This window comes from Anopheles coustani, unplaced genomic scaffold (genome assembly GCF_943734705.1).
Source record: "Anopheles coustani unplaced genomic scaffold, idAnoCousDA_361_x.2 scaffold_12_ctg1, whole genome shotgun sequence".
NCBI lineage: Eukaryota > Metazoa > Arthropoda > Insecta > Diptera > Culicidae > Anopheles > Anopheles coustani.
In genome coordinates this window covers 911,552-928,734 of record NW_026525384.1, presented here as the reverse complement: position 1 = coordinate 928,734, position 17,183 = coordinate 911,552, and the positions used below count along the sequence as shown (strand labels likewise).

Below are 17,183 nucleotides of genomic sequence, written 5' to 3'. Positions count from 1 at the left end.
TGCTTCTGAATGTATCCGGTGGCTTTCAAACGTTTCGAAATGGCTTGCTGAATCACTCCCAGCGATTTACCAAATTCGTCTTGTGTTTGACACGAATCCTCATCGAGAAGCGTCTTTAATTCTTCGTCTTTAAATACGTTTTTGGTTGTCCTGGGCGTTCTTTGTCTTTGATGTCAAAATCGCCACTTTTGAAGCGAAACACCATGAAACCATTCAAAACACTGTGTTTTCGCTAAAGCATCGCCCTCATAAACTTCTTCAACTTTCCGTAGCAGTTTTGTTTGCAAAAAAATGACCCAACAGAACCTCCCGCAAATGCTGTATTTTTCTCCAAATTTCGAAGTTATTCATCGTGAAAAACAATAATGATGCACACAAGAAAAAATTGTTTTGTTGACTGATTTTGATAGCTGTCAAATGTACCTACAAAATGACTATAAATATATATATAAAGTTCGAGCTTTCACCATATTTGTTACTACGGAGCGTCAAATTCCGGTTATTAAGTTGTACACCCAATATGTAAAGGTTCTTTATGCAATTGAGGTTAGGACTTCGTACTGGTAAATTCAAAAGAGTAATATTTCGCTCGAAAACCAATTACAACAATCAGGGTCAGGGTTTTGAAATGTTTTAACGTATTATTTGAAACGTCCGAAGCTCGGGATTTTCTGCCGTGTCAAGAACGCTCATTTCATTGACCAGATCCTTTTTGACACTGATCGGTTACTCTCCGTGTCTAGTTATGGGTTCATGTTTGTTGGCCTGTCAAACCCTGTATCACACTGGTCACCATTGGTGGCATTGGAAAAGCCACTGTACTGTCAAACTAGGGGGCCGTCCGTTGGTGCAATGAGCTTGCTCAATACACCAGTTTCAGGTCGAGATTGCCCAAGTTTATCGCATGAAAAATACTATGGCAGTTTAAAGAGCTCATTAGTTAGAACAAATCATACCCCATTACACTCTTATGTGCATGGCAAAATAATGTATTAGTTATTTATTATAGCTACTACTTACCATATTGTCTCGCTCTTCTTCAATGGCGGAAATAAGTTTACTGAATTGTTTTAAACTATCTGCTATCACCTGTTCATCATCAGTTTGAGTAGACCCTATACATTCAAAATTGAATTCTTTCAAACTTTTTGATAGTGTACGTTGCGCTCGCGACAGACCTGTCAAGAAAATCAGAGAATATGATACATTAAAATAAAAGCAGTATAACAACAATATCAGGGCGTTATTTCTCATTAACTCTTAAAGAAACCATCAGATGTACCTTTCTGGGTAATAGAAAATTATTGAGGTCATCATGATTGCTGAGACGAAAACGACGGTACCTGACAGCTTTCTCGACGCTGTCCCATTAGGCTGATTCGCACGTCGGCAAATACAAGTGGAAAGTAAGCAGGCAAGTGGCAAATAGCCGTTCGTACTGTAGCAAGTACTTGCCGGTAACTTAACCACTAACAAGTGCGAACGGCTATTTGACACCTGCCTGCTTACTTGCCACTTGCACTTGCCGACGTGCGAATCAGCCTTTAAGCTTTATACATTACGGGGAAATTGATGTAATATCAAACATTTTAAATATGTCGTTCTTGTAACTATTAAATTCAAACATATCTTTCAAGTGTTGGATAAAACCATAATTCTTTTCACAATCCCTTTGTCGCCGAGCAACGCCGGGGCGTTAAGCTAGTTTACCATAATTTGATTTTAAATAAACAAAAAATCTATCATTGACGCAACCAAATAATATTTTTGTAACATAAGTCGTGGTTAATAAATCACGAAATCGAAACAGTTTACACGGTTTCTAGACTGCAGACTGCGACGTCGCCTGACATGCGCTGAACTCCATACAAAAAAAGGTGACAGAAATCGCCCAGGATTTTTTTTTGCATGGAGTTCAGCGCCTGTTACAGCGCCCCCGTTAGGCAGCTAGAAATATCGTCCTAAAAACGTCCTACGCGCGAACAAACAACCTTCTTTTTTATATGGGGGTGAAACAAATGTTGGACGTTTTCGTGCAGTCGTCCTACTTCGTTCTACTTACCATACGTGTACAAATTTGCTCAATGTTTGTTTCACGTAGGACGTTTTTTAGGACGATTTGCTCGAAATCGCCTAGTAGGCCTGCAAAAATACCTACTTGCCTACAAAAGTAGTCTCGGTTCTATTCAAGTGCAAGTAGCAATTTGAATCCCAACGAAGGATTCGAACCCGAAGTAGTGATTCGAATCCCGAGAGTGGGTAAAACAGTTACTAGTCGCTATAGAGATTTGAATGCGTACAAGGAATCGAGTCCCTGTCTAGAATTCAAATCTCAATCAGGAATTTGAATTTTAAACAGGGATTAAAAATTCTGGACTTCTCTTTGAATTTTAAACAGGGATTAAAAAAAAGACTGGAATCCTGTAAAAGTAATAAAAAAAGAAATAAACTAGAGAGAAAGAGTAAAAGAGATGTTTTTGCTAGTTATAAATATAACAACTATTTTTAGATATATAGGGTACCGGAAATGAAGCTTGATCGCTTGCGTAATCGTGTCATTCCGCTGCTCAATCTGTCAAAAAGAATTTTGGCTTACCTACCCTATAATCGCATGCGTAATCTTGTCAGAACGTAAACAAACGAATCAATATTTATCGAGATTCTCCGATTATTTAGCGTATTTTTTGTATTTTCAACAATACACAACAAAATAAATAGCTATCAAGCAAATGTTGTAACTTTTACCAAATTGGAAAACATAAACAAAGCACAGATGACGCTTTTCCCGAATATCGACGATACACGATAGACAAGCGATTACGCTTCTTTTACCGTGCCCTTTTGAGTCAGACCTAACAATCATCCCGATGGCTCGAATCTTTAAGTCACTCTTTGTGATTCAAAACGTGAAAAATGAGTTGTAAGTTTTGATTTGAGATTTGAACCCTTAACAGGGATTCGAATTCCAAAAGAGTGAATGAGTGAGTAAAACAGTCGCTAGTCGCTACAGAGATTTAAATTCACAGAAGAACGCAGAGCGCCGAATACTGTGTGAAACCCATCATGAAACTATAAACGATTGAGGACACAGCAACCCCAACAACTGATGGAGCAGCTATCTCAGTCGAGGAAAACTCTCCAGTTCTACAGGATGTTGCAGAGGACACGAGGCGGCTTCACGCCAAACGTCGCAATGTGTCGAGACGAGTTGGAGGTGATCGAAAAGTAGAAGTGCTACTTCAACGGGTAACTGAACGGAGCGGAATTCCGCTAATTAATTAGCACTACCGACCAGACTCTACGGCAGATCCTCCAGAAGTGCCGAGAGCATCAGATCTCGACGCACTACCTCTTCATCGACTTCAAGGCGGCCGACTACACCATAGACAGGAAGGAGCTATATTAAATTTTAGTCAAATATAACATTCATTCTACATTTTACTGTAAGTTCAGTTGGGTCACTTTTCGATCCATTCAAATCGATACTGTCAGACTTCATATCAATTTCAGGAAGCTTTGAAACTATTTGTTGCCAAAAAATTTTTTATCAAATATCTCCTGCGGTTTTCGCATGTTGTTCAACGAAGTTGAGCTCTGGTTGCTCTGGTTATTTGTGCATCTTAGCGATAGTTTTGTTTTGTGTATGACTGGGTCTAATACGAATTTGTGTTTTGCACGTGATACGAAATACTTGAAGAATCGTATATCCCGATATTCAGGAATATACAAGAAAGTCGCTTCATTTCTGTTTGTGTTGCATCTTGTTTTGCCTTTTTTGTGAAGTTCCAGGCCACTGTAGACTTTTTTTTTGTGTTTGATTTGTCTGAGGATATGCACAAATTGATCGCATATGACGCTAAATCTAAGGTTAGTCAAGTGACTTATAGCAAATACGAGGGCTGACAATAAAGTAAGGTCTCCAACGCTGCAACTTCGCCGGATCACGCGCTAGGTGAAATCTGGCAACACCGCCGTGTTCCTTGGTTCCCCCACTACCACTTTGCTGCTGGGTGAGGCTTCCCCGACCGCTCAGTCTTGGCTGAGCAGCCGTCAACGATGGAGGTACCCCTCGCGTCAGCGTCAAAGTGCGAATTGCGTTCTGTAATACGTTTTTTGAGTGCGAAAAAGGTGACACCTATTGAAATCCATCGTCAACTAGTTGAAGTTTACGGGGAAAAGTGTATGGACATAAAAAACGTGCGTAAGTGGAGCCGCGTGTTCAATTCCGGGCGCACTAATGTTCACGACGAGGAGAGAAGTGGCCGACCGTCGGTCTCGGATGCGATTGTTCAAGCAGTGGAGGCAGAAATGCTCAAAAACCACCGTGCGACAATTAGGGACTTGGAAGAGAAGCTTGGAGGAGTGTGTAGCAGCGAAACAATCCGTCATATCCTTGTGAACAACTTGCAGTATCACAAAGTTTCTGCCCGATGGGTCAGAAAGAGGTCAACACCTGGCTGCGCGAGGCGGACGGAGAGTAGTATTCTGCCGGCATAGACATCGTCTCCGGCATCGTGCGGATGCGCAAGGTGTTGGAAAAAAATGGCGATTATGTAGAAAAGTAGCCAAGACCTTGGCCTTTCCAACGGTGTATCGCTTTTTGTAAATAAATGTCATTTTCTATGAAAAAAAAAATTGGAGACCTTACTTTATTGTAAGCCCTCGTACTTTTACTCAAAGCCCCACCCGGTTTGAAAACTTAAGCTGTATCATACTGCAAGTTTCTAATTCTTATTCAGTTTATTCTGATATGATATTCGTCCCATGAATGACTTATGGCTTGATGGCATGGCTGAGTTATTGAGAATCAATACAAGTTTCAATTATTCTCTGATAATTTATTTAACTTTTGGCAAAAACGGGTTGTAGTTGAAGAATGTGTTTCAGAGAGGTCTTAAAAATCTTAACCCGTTTAGACGGGTCGATGCTTTGGAGAGAACTTAATGCAAAGGATAATATCCTTTACTGTTTATTGTTTATTTGTTTATCTTATTTCTTGCCTCTAGGGCTATGCAAATGCCGCTTAAGATTAACACAGGTAGAATAAAAATTAACTACATTGACGTAGGCAGATGGAAGATGATCAGGATCGATATATTTAGTCAGCCAGAGCGTGAATGAGGTAAAGGGATAAAGGAAAGGAAAACTTCTAGGAGGGAAGTGCATGTGCTGCAAGGAAAGAGCGGAAGGCCGAAATGAAGTGGTGGAAATCGAAATGGTCAGAGCAAGCATTGAACTGTCGCAAACATTCAAGCAGGGGATCGTCACTACCATAGCGAGTAGCAAGTAGGGGGACGAGTTCTTAAGGATCGGGAAGGGACATAGAGAGGAATTTGTTGGAGTAAGGAGGGCGCATCAGTTGTACTCAATAGAAGACCAGCAATCAGCAAAGCCTGGCTATGTACCCGCCTGGTCTCCAACGAAGGAAGACCCAGAATTTGACACCTTACCTCGTAGGGCGGGAGAGGAGTGTCAGGGTTCGGTATAATGCGGCGAGCCGCAATGCGAGTAAAAAGTTTTTGCACCCTTTCAATCCTAACGATCCAGGCATCCTCCATACTACGCTTGCATATTCTAGTATTGGGCGAACTAGGCCACAATACAACTTTTTCAATCATTGAGGATCCGTCAGTTTTTGAGCGAGACGGCGGACAAACCCCAATGTTCTTAATGCCGAACTAATCACCGGCTCGTGTTGTTTATACAAGAGTCCAATATGACGCCCAAATCCCGAATTTCGGACACCCTTTGGATACCGTGTCCGTTTAGAGTATATTGTCCCATGTGCGGTAGTTTGGAGCGAGAGAAAGAGATAATAGACCATTTATCAGTGCATAGAGAAAGAAGATTAGACGTGCACCAAGCCGTGAAGTTATCAAGGAAAGTTTGCAGAGAAAGACAGTCAGTAAGGTTAGAAATAGGTAGATAGATTTTTAAGTCATCCGCAAAAAGAAGATGACCATTAGAGGGAAGAATTTTACAGACGTCATTGATGAAGAGAGAGAAGAGAAGAGGGCTCAGAACACTACTCTGAGGGACGCCTGAAGGGCATCCGAAAGCAGCGTAACATGCACCGTCGATCTTAACAACACCCGTACGCTGGGACAGGTAAGAACTAAACCATGTGCATAGACTGGCCGTAAATCCCAGTTTAGCCAGCTTAGCCAGCAATAGCGAATGACAAACACGATCAAACGCAGCCTTAAAATCCATATATACGGCATCCACTTGACCACCTCGATCAAGTTTCGCCAATACACCTGAAACAAACGATAGTAGGTTAGTGACAGTAGAGCGGCCTGGCATGAATCCATGTTGCTCATGGCTAATGTACACTTTGCAGTCATGCATAAGTGCTGGGAAGATTACGGCTTCAAAAGTTTTAGCACAAGCACTTTGCAACGAGATGCCTGTGTAGTTGGACACAAGTGTACGCGCCCCTTTTTTAAATCGTGGCATCAACCAGCTCCAAATTGCAGAAAAAAAGTTTTCCAAATTGCAGGAAAAATGCCCTGCGAGATTGATAGATTAAAAATTCTAGAAAGTAAAGGGGCCAGAATATGGCGACATTTTATTAATATAGCGGCTGGGATGCCATATGCCCAGGCAGCATATTTATAAACTTATTTTATATAAACTTTTACTATACTCAGATGGTCGACGACGAAGGGAGCGAAGATAGCGGTTCTTATCCCTTTCAAGTACTTTGAGTCGTCTATCTGACCACAGCGGTTTAGGAGGAGGGGCATAGGAGGGGGTACATGAATGGACGGCTGACACGATCTGGCCGACAAGACGCTCAGCAATAAGGTCCACTGAGGAACTATCGGCCAAGAAGGTCCAGTCCAACCGTTCCAGCATTTCACACAATCTGCTGTAGTCAGTCCTACTAAAGTTACAATAATTGCTGGGAGGAGGGCCCTGTCTAGCTAAGTTACAAGATTGCGGAACAAGAAAACTAAAACTAAGTGGCGGGTGATATGGCGTTTGTTACAATAGAGTCGCACTTAGAAATTAATGAGCACAATAGTGCATGGTCAGCATTAGTCAGGACTAAATCTAAAACGTTCGAGCAATTTAAAACCCCGCATAATTGAACAAGGTTGTTGTTATTCAAGCAGTCAACAAAGCAAGAGCCCGCCGCTGAGGATGTAAGCGGTTCATATATTGGATAGTGTGAAACATGTGAGTGCCACGAAATACTAGGCTGATTAAAGGCACCAAGCAGAAGTAAAGAGTTATTCGATCGTAGTTTGCTTGTTACTTCGCTCACACTGTCACGTAAAATGTTTATATTTCGCATATCGGTGCTGGACCCGGCGGCATGTAGACAGCACCAATATACAAAAAAGAACTCGGGAAAGGCGGCCTTACCCACACAGCTTCTAAGCTATTCGCACTGGTAGAGATTAAACTAGACGCATATTTAGACGAACATATAATCATCACACCCCCGCCTCGAGTGTGAGTGCTAGTATTGATCGATCGGTCGCAGCGAAAGCATTCGAAGCTTTCATCCAGAAACATGTTATTAGGAATAGTATTATCTAACCAAGTTTCGGAGAAGACTCCCACGTCAAAGTCGGCTGCCGATAAAGCGAGACGAAAATCTACTAATTTGGCCCTAAGGCCCCGAAGGTTTTGGTAAGTAACAAATAATTTCGAAAGTTTAGGTGCAGCGCAATGGTCATCTCGGGAATTTGACCGTGGAGCCTTATTTTGGTCGAAATAAATCGTCTACTTTCGTCTGATTTGGGCTGGATTCCCCACCAGCCGGTCCTCGCCTCGTTTTACGAGGAGGGGCCACGGTTGCACGTGGATTCTGCGGCGGGTGCGCAGGAACGGAGGGGCACATTGTAGCTCCTGGCGTTGATGCTGTAGGCGTATCGAAGTGAATAAGTGTCCGGTTTGTATAGTGAGGTGCGGAGTGATGGAGGTGATCGTTCGCGCGGTGAGATGTAAGTGAAAGTGCCAGCGGTGAGTCGAGCAGTGATGGTCGATCCTTACGGCTCTCAGGGCGCATGAGTTGTACAAACTCTCTAACTCGCACCCCCCGTTGACAGAGTCTCTTACGCTCTCTCGATTTCATCACGTCATCCCTTTCCAACATTCGAAAAAAAATTTTCTTTCTCCCTTTTCTGGGTGTTAGTTTTTGGACGCGATCAGTTCTGCACTAGTACACCAAGTGCACTCTCGGTTGCAAGTCAACTTTGAGGGAATCTGTCACAGCAGCCAGCGTAGGATTGTAAACAACACAGGAAATGTTATCCGATGTTGTTCTTCAACAAATTACGTTATTCCACATCTTCACAAGTAGAGTTTTGTATTGTTAAAAGTGTATTCAAGTAGTGAAGTGTGAAAGAAGTGATTGTCAGCTGGTACAGACAGCAGCTAATGTATGAATTGGACCACGGCGAAGATGCTCGAAGATGGCTTCGAAGCAGAATGAAGGCCTTTCTGCACCATCAGGGATGGAATGGCGATCGTGGTAAAACTAACGGATAAGTATTTAAACAATATCAGCAGTAAAATATTGTATTAATATTGAATTGTATTTGATTGTTTTTATAAATTGTCATCCTCGCGATTTTATAAGATACCAAAAACACATGCTTTTATTTGACAAGAAAGAAATGGGGTGGGAGAAGAAACAGCAGAGAGCAAGCGAAGCGTGAGCGAGGAAGCACAGAGAGCGATGACGTCACAGCGTGCATTCTCTTCTGGCTTATACTTTGACTGTATAAAAGCCAAGTAAAAGCCGAGTTAAAGCCGTTTTTTTATATGGACTTCTGTCAGCGGGGCCCCGACTGGCCATGTTTCGGGAGAGAAAGCTTTCTCCCGACAGGACGTGGGGATCCGCACCTTGAAGGAGATAGACCGGCGAGACGACGGATCAATTCCCTTTCCCAGGAGCGATAAAGCGATCACGTCATCGTTCTCGAGCCGTCCTTGCACTGATGCAATCAATTGAGACACTGTGACAATCGGTGCAATGCTCATTATATGCAACCAGAAACGCGGAGACCTTCTGTCCTGAGTGGCGACCAGGTTTGGTGAGGAAGCAATGTTTGACCCGGCAATCACTTCGCTAACAAAATTGCGGAATCTTCCAGCGACTGCTGCGAATGAGCCCGGGGGCCAAGCCTGCTGGGTGAGCGCTATGGCTGCATTGTCTACGCCTTCAGCGACGGGCCTGTGAGGCCGCGGTGTTGCATCCGGAGGATGAGATGGGTCGGACTAAACACGGTCTAACCTCAATTGAGCAGGACACTCTCGGCATGACGAAGCCATCAGTGCGCGCACTTCCGCGGCCAGCGGTTCAATTATAGCCTCCTTAAGTGATGCAACGATCGAACTTACTGCAGTGGTGAATCAAGCCTGCCCCCCACCTCTTTCAGCGCTTTAGCCCGTGGATTTGATAGGGCCTTGGTGCAGCCGGGATAGCTCCAGTGGAAATCGGCTCTCTGCTTTATGACAGCCACGATGTCTTCGGGCAAGGAAGTGCAGGTTTCGTGGAAAAGTTCCTCACAGTAGCAGCAAGCGAAACAGACGGACGCCATTGTGGACGCGGGAGGGCGCAACAAGCACAAACACGGATGGCGAACTTTTGCACAAATGCACAGATTATTTTTCAGGAACAGTTAAACACGAACGGTAAGATTTGATTGAGCAACAGATTTTGACGGATATAGTACACTCAGTTAAGAATAACACCACAATTTATTTTATATTAAAAGCCTTAGCCCGGTTAGAAGATTTAGTCGCTTTATCAAACAATAAGATGGCTATTCGAAATCCTGGTTATTCTGATATGATGCTGGCTCACTGGCTGATTTATCACATACTCATGACTGAGTGCAATTGAAACATTTCTCAGGCCAAAAAGAGGAACTGTTGGCCACTAAGGGCTTTACCTGAGGAATATGCTTTATATTGCCTAGATATAATAATTTTCTAACTATCATAAGGAGAATTCTAGTCAAAGAAAAATATCAGGGACAATACCCGTCACGCAGCAATAACTGATTAATGTAACGACAAATATTCCCGATTTTATTTACCCACTAAATGTGGTGTCAGGACAAAACAGGTTGATTGCAAAGGAACATTTTATATTTCAAATAATTTAGAAATTCAACATCCATTAAAATAATGCATCCGATTAATACGATATCATCTCGAATACATTTTAACTTTCCACGACCAGGACGACTTCCAGGACGACTGCTCGAAAACGTCCTACATTTGTTTCACTCCCATTCAAAAAAGTAGGACGTTTTTCGCGCGTAGGACGTTTTTAGACTGGTGTCATTTCTTTATCGTACGATATTTTGTCGGACATCAAGTCCGCCAATGTTTCTGTAATTTTTCAAATTGTAAGAAGATTAAATGAATTTCATTATTTTCCCTACATGAAAGCTAAAAAATTCATCTTTGCTGAAGGATAAAATCATGGATAATGGAATTTATATGTCAAAGTGGCGATTTGTTTACTGTTTGCTCTGTTGTTTGCAACAGACTTTGTTCATTACTCTAGGATGAACAATACGCTAAATTCAAACATGAAATTGATCAAATAACTGCAAAACCCATTTTTTGGAACTTTGCGTTATTACTCGAGCGGACATCATTTTTATGTTAAACGCCCTGCCAGAGCCTACTTTGATAGTTAAAGTCTGGGCAAAAATGACAGATAAAATCCTCGACTAATAAGGGCATTTGCGGGGGCATACTCTTTTCCGATTTTGAGGAAGGAATGTGTCAGTCAAACGCCTTTGCCCGCTAGGCAGCTCGAAATATCGAAGATTTTGATGTTTTCAAGTTACATAAAAAGTGGTAAGATAAAATATTGAAAACTTTATCATTAAACTTTTTGAAACATTTTCATTATTATTTTAGTTGTATTTTGATGTTTTTTTCAGCATATAACCCCGCGTCCACACGGCATAGTAGCGTAGCGATTTTGACACTCCGTCGTAGTGTAAATGTTGGTCGAGAAGCTTTAGCCATAGCCAAGGCCATAAAAAATAGTTGAGACTACGACGGAGTGTCAAAATCGCTACGCTACGATGCCGTGTGGACGCGGTCTGAACTTAGTTGAATAATATTAATTTTGAGTTTTAGGAAAAAAACAAACTTAATATGGTGAACAAATTCGATAAAAATGTAGAATTGTTCATTGTATGAAGCACTACAAATTACTTACAGGCCGGATAAAATCAGTTGGTGGGCCGGACTTTGCCGACCCCTGATCAATAGTGAATTTATAATTGATATTCTAACTATAAAATGACAAAATATTACTGTAGCTGCAAAATAAGCACGTAGATTTATCATCATATGTTCGTTTATTTTGTTTTTGAGATTTGTTATGTTTAGGGGTGGCTGCGGTAATACGCACCCCTGAGGCAATACGCGCCCTTTCCCATTTCCCTTGAAAAACGAGTTTTTACGCGTAAAAAGTAGTCACCCTGTAAGATCAAACTAAAATATGGTCACCCTGTGAGTTTGATAGCTCTACATCAACAGAAACGTGAAATAAACGCAAAACAAAATCATTCTCAGTTCAGACAGTTTTTGTTATAATGTGACGTACCACTCCGCTAAGGAATATTAAGTGCAAAAACCGATATTTACCCACGAGGAATACGAAATTTAGTGAATTAAGAATCAGTGCTTGAGACTGTTCATGAAAATTTCGGAAAGTATGCAGATTTACTCATATTTTAGTTGAAAATGTGTTGAATCTGTGGCGACCTTGGTGCGCGAGCACCTTAGTAAAGTTAGTAGCTTCGGGCAACTGAGCTACTAACTGTACTAAAACAAACCAACTAGCCGACTCGCTCTAGCGCGTAAGAGCGAGTCCACCCGAGCGCTCCCGAGGACACCGGTCAGACCCCATTGTCGCAAGGAGCGTACAGTTTCTTCCTTCTGCAGCATCCCCAGTGATCGGACGTCGAAATACACGCTGAACCGCGCCGCACCGACTAACTGTACGATAATCTTGTAATCCCGCGAAATCCGCGCCGCACCGATAACTGTACGATAATCCTGTGATCTGGAAATATAAAATAGCACCGACCCCGGTCGGCTAAAGCTAAAACTGGTGACCCCGACGTGATCTCAGGATTGTGTAGTTCAACTCGTTTCTGGCCGATACGCCGTTATCGCAGAACTTTCGAAGTGCCAACGCCGTTATCGCAGAACTTTCGAAGTGCCAACGCCGTTATCGCAGAACTTTCAAAGTGCCAACCCAGCTCCGACACCACCGCCAACGCCAGCCCCGTTGCCAACGCCAATCCCGACATCATCACAAACGCCAGCCCCGACGCCATCGCCCATCGCACCGCCGACGCCATCGCTCATCTCACCGCCGACGCCATCGCCAACCTCATCGCCGACGCCATCGCTGTACCCACGTGGTGACGCCAACGCATAGTGCCTCGCTGCGTAATTATTTATAGAAGTGGGACCCTTCTAGTAAGGTAAGCGAATACCTTCCTTTTCTAAACTAACGGAAAGATGCTGCGCAGCCCAGACGTACATTCGGCCCCATCCGCGTCGACCGCTCCGCTACCGGAAGCAAGGAACCAAATAGGAGATACTCCCTTCGAAAAGCAGAGTGAGCCAGAAACCGGTCTTCAGGTGGAAACCTTGAGCGCGATGCGTTTGATACCTCCGGAATTGGACCCCGCGGATATACACACATTTTTTTATGCATTGGAAAATTGGTTCAATGTATGGAATATAACCCCGAATAGCGACACAAAAAGGGTCAATATTTTAAAGACACAAATACCTATCCGAACGCTTTCCGAGTTGCGGCACCTTCTCGATAATTTACCCGCCACTGGACGTTACGAAGCTGCTAAAAAAGCCATCACCAACCATTACGAGGAATCGCAGCGAAGCCGTCTTCATCGTCTACTCTCGGAAATGACGCTCGGCGATCGTAAACCATCACAATTACTTGCCGATATGCGACGAACAGCAAATGGAGCAATGACGGACTCCATGTTAATCGATCTATGGGTTGGTCGGCTCCCACCTTACGTTCAGTCCGCCGTAATTGCTGCCCCTCCAACGCCGGCGGAAAAGATGAGCGTGGCTGATGCCGTGATGGACTCCTTCGTGCTTTACAACCACCACAGTGCATACCCTAGGGTAGCAGAAGTCAAGTCGGACGAAATAAATCGCCTCTCCCGTCAAGTTGCCGAGTTGAGTCAGCGTCTCGATGACTTTATTCTAAATGCTAATAGTCGCGGACGCTCCCGAAACCGACCTAACTCACGCACGCGCCCCGCCAATCCCTCAGTTTCCCGGCCTGCAAGTGGTCTATGCTATTACCATCAGCGTTTTGGGCAAAACGCAAATAAGTGCCAATTCCCTTGTGCGTACAATAGCATGCCTCAGGAGGAAAATACACGTTCCCCTCAAACTTTATGAAATAGTCACGGAGACGCTCAACGATCGGTATCCGCCATCACGTCGATGAACCATCGTCTTACCATCAGAGACCGGAAGACCAACCAACAGTTCCTCATCGATACCGGCGCCGACGTCTCCGTAATCCCTCGTAGCCATAATACTGCAGCTATTAAACCTACCACAATGCAGCTATTTGCAGCAAATGGTACACCAATAAATGTATACGGGCAAGCGCTCCACACGCTGGACCTGGGCCTACGTCGCTCTTTTTTATGGAACTTTATCATAGCTGACGTAGGAACTGCGATCCTTGGAGCAGATTTCCTTGAACATTACCACCTGCTAGTGGATCTTCGCAATAGGTGTCTGATAGATGCGCTCACAAATCTACAAACACCGGGAACACGGATCCGCAACCGAAACCAACCTACAATTAAATTATGCGATGCATCTTCTCCGATTGCTTCATTGTTACAAGAGTTTCCAAAGCTAACCGCTCCAATCACACCTGGAACCGCTTTAAACTCCCAAGTGATGCACCGGATCGAAACACAAGGGCAACCAACTTTCGCACGACCAAGACGACTAGCCCCGGATAAGTACGCCGCAGCCCGCGCAGAGTTCGAGTCCCTTATGAGACTCGGAATATGTAGACCGTCTAACAGCAGCTGGTCTAGCCCGCTCCATATGGTTCGGAAAGCAGACGGAACATGGCGCCCCTGTGGCGATTATCGCGCGTTGAATGCTAGGACGATTCCTGATCGCTACCCTTTGCCATATTTGCAAGACTTTACAATGACCTTGCAGGGGAAGACCATTTTCTCTAAGGTCGACCTGCATAAGGCATATCATCAAATTCCTATTCACCCGGAAGACATTCCGAAGACCGCGATTACAACCCCCTTCGGGTTGTATGAATTCACCAGTATGCCATTCGGTCTCAGGAATGCAGCGCAGACCTTCCAACGCTTGATACACAACGTGCTGCAAGGACTCGATTTTGTATTTCCTTACATCGACGATATAATCGTAGCATCAACATCACCGGAAGAACATCGCGAACATCTACGTGTTCTTTTCCAACGATTAGCAGACCATCAGTTGGCCATTAACCCCGCAAAATGTGCATTCGAACGCACGGAGATCGCCTTCCTGGGACACCTGGTGACCCCACATGGGATACTCCCACTTCCAGAGAGGGTAGAGGCGATTCGCGATATAAAAAAACCGACCACGATCTGGGAACTGAAGAGATTCCTAGCCATGGTCAATTTTTATCGCCGTTTCATACCACGGGCCCTAGACGCACAAGCACTACTGCTTGAAATGACTCCCGGAAATAAAAAGAAAGATAAGACGCCTTTAGTCTGGACGCCAGAAGCAACCACAGCTTTCGATCGCTGCATACAACAGCTGGAGCAAGCCACCTTACTGGCACACCCGGTACCGAATGCAGAGCTCTCCCTGTGGACCGATGCCTCCGACTTCGCTGCCGGAGCCGTCCTACACCAAGTAGTCGACGGCCAATTACAACCGCTTGGGTTTTTCACCAAAAAATTCGATAAGGCTCAGAGGAAATATTCTACTTACGATCGTGAACTCACCGCTGCTTATCTTGCCGTTCGGCATTTTCATTACCTGTTAGAAGGTCGTGCTTTCCACATTCGTACGGATCATAAACCGCTAACATATGCCTTCCAGCATAAGCAGCAGGACACCTCTCCACGCAGAGCACGGCATTTGGATTACCTCGGGCAATTTACCACGGATATTCGTCACGTAGCAGGAGAACAGAACACCACGGCCGACCTTTTATCACGCATCGAGGTGATACAAGTAAGCCCTACTATTGATTTTGAAAAGATGGCAGAGGAACAAGACCGCGACACTGAACTGGCAGACATAATCAGTGGCAAGATAGTTTCCGACCTTTGCCTACGGAAAACACAGATCCCCGGAAGCACTAAGTCTCTTTACGCCGATTGCCCTACTGGAATAATCCGACCATACGTACCTAAGCCATTTCAGCCGCAAGTTATGCATGCCGTCCACGATTTGAGTCACCCAGGAGCCAGAGCCACCGCAAAACTGTTAACGGAGCGATTCGTTTGGCGAGGCATCAAGCGGGATGCTCAACAATTCGTAAAAACCTGCGTGGCATGCCAACAAGCCAAAGTCATACGTCACACCAAGAGCCCTCTGCAAACATACCCAGCGACGACAGCCCGATTTTCACACATAAACGTCGATATCATTGGACCTTTTCCGGTGAGCAACGGTCAACGGTATTGCCTTACCATAATCGATCGTTTCACGCGTTGGCCAGAAGCAGTTCCTATACCAGACATAACAGCAGCAACTGTTGTCTCAGCCCTCCTGTACCACTGGATCTCGCGTTTTGGCGTCCCTTCCTACATAACCACTGATCAAGGAAGACAATTCGAGTCAGGCCTGTTCAGTGAGTTGACACGGACCCTTGGAACGCGGCACATCCGGACAACGGCATACCATCCACAAGCAAACGGGATGGTTGAGCGTTGGCACCGCACCCTCAAAGCAGCAATTGTTTGCAAAGACACAACCAGGTGGAGCGAACACTTACCACTTATCCTGCTAGGCCTACGGACTACCTTCAAGAGCGACATCCAAGCATCACCCGCCGAATTGGTGTACGGAACTACGCTGAGGATTCCCGCCGAGTTCCTAGTTGAAGAGTCCCGGTCAGCTGCAGCTGATCAATCGGACTTTGCCAGGACGCTCCGGGAAGGGATGAGCCACATTCGCCCGCCAAATACCTCGTGGCACGCTGACAACCCTACCTTCATCCATGCCGACCTAAGCAAGTGTAGCCATGTATTTATACGTAACGACACCGTCCGCCCTGCACTAACCACACCATACCATGGTCCGTACCCGGTAATTAATCGTAAATCGAAGTCTTTTCAGGTTCGACTCAACGATCGACCTTCATGGGTCTCCGTGGATCGCCTGAAACCAGCGTACATCGCCAACGATTTGAGTAGTACTCCGCAACCTACCAACTTCCAACAGAACTCTTCGCCCTTACCGATGCTACAACAGAAGACCACATCCAATGCGGCAGCGACTCCAGCCACAGAGCAGAAAACACCGACCGTTGTTACCAGATCGCAACGGAAGGTCATCATCCCTGCGCGATACCGGTAACTCCGCTCTAGGAGGGGAGTACTGTGGCGACCTTGGTGCGCGAGCACCTTAGTAAAGTTAGTAGCTTCGGGCAACTGAGCTACTAACTGTACTAAAACAAACCAACTAGCCGACTCGCTCTAGCGCGTAAGAGCGAGTCCACCCGAGCGCTCCCGAGGACACCGGTCAGACCCCATTGTCGCAAGGAGCGTACAGTTTCTTCCTTCTGCAGCATCCCCAGTGATCGGACGTCGAAATACACGCTGAACCGCGCCGCACCGACTAACTGTACGATAATCTTGTAATCCCGCGAAATCCGCGCCGCACCGATAACTGTACGATAATCCTGTGATCTGGAAATATAAAATAGCACCGACCCCGGTCGGCTAAAGCTAAAAATCTATGAATGGGGGCAATACGCACCCAGTATGTCGGGGTAAAATGCACCAGTTTGTAAACAATCTATCTTTATTTGACGTTGGATGTTGCCTCTTTGTTGTGGTGCGTATTGCCTCTTTGTTATGGTGCGTATTGCCCCTTTGTTGTTGTGCGTATTGCCCCTTTGTTGTGGTGCGTATTACCCCTAGCAA

General features: G+C 44.8%; 1 protein-coding gene across 1 annotated transcript in view; it reads right to left on the bottom strand.

The window, feature by feature from the left end:
* Window positions 1-17,183, bottom strand: part of LOC131271215 (rho GTPase-activating protein 26) — a 36,000-nt gene that overhangs the window by 12,089 nt on the left and 6,728 nt on the right. Inside the window, exon 3 of the mRNA XM_058272609.1 lies at window positions 1,021-1,178. Coding sequence (XP_058128592.1) covers window positions 1,021-1,178 — 158 coding nt within the window. The remainder of the gene's footprint in view (window positions 1-1,020; window positions 1,179-17,183) is intronic.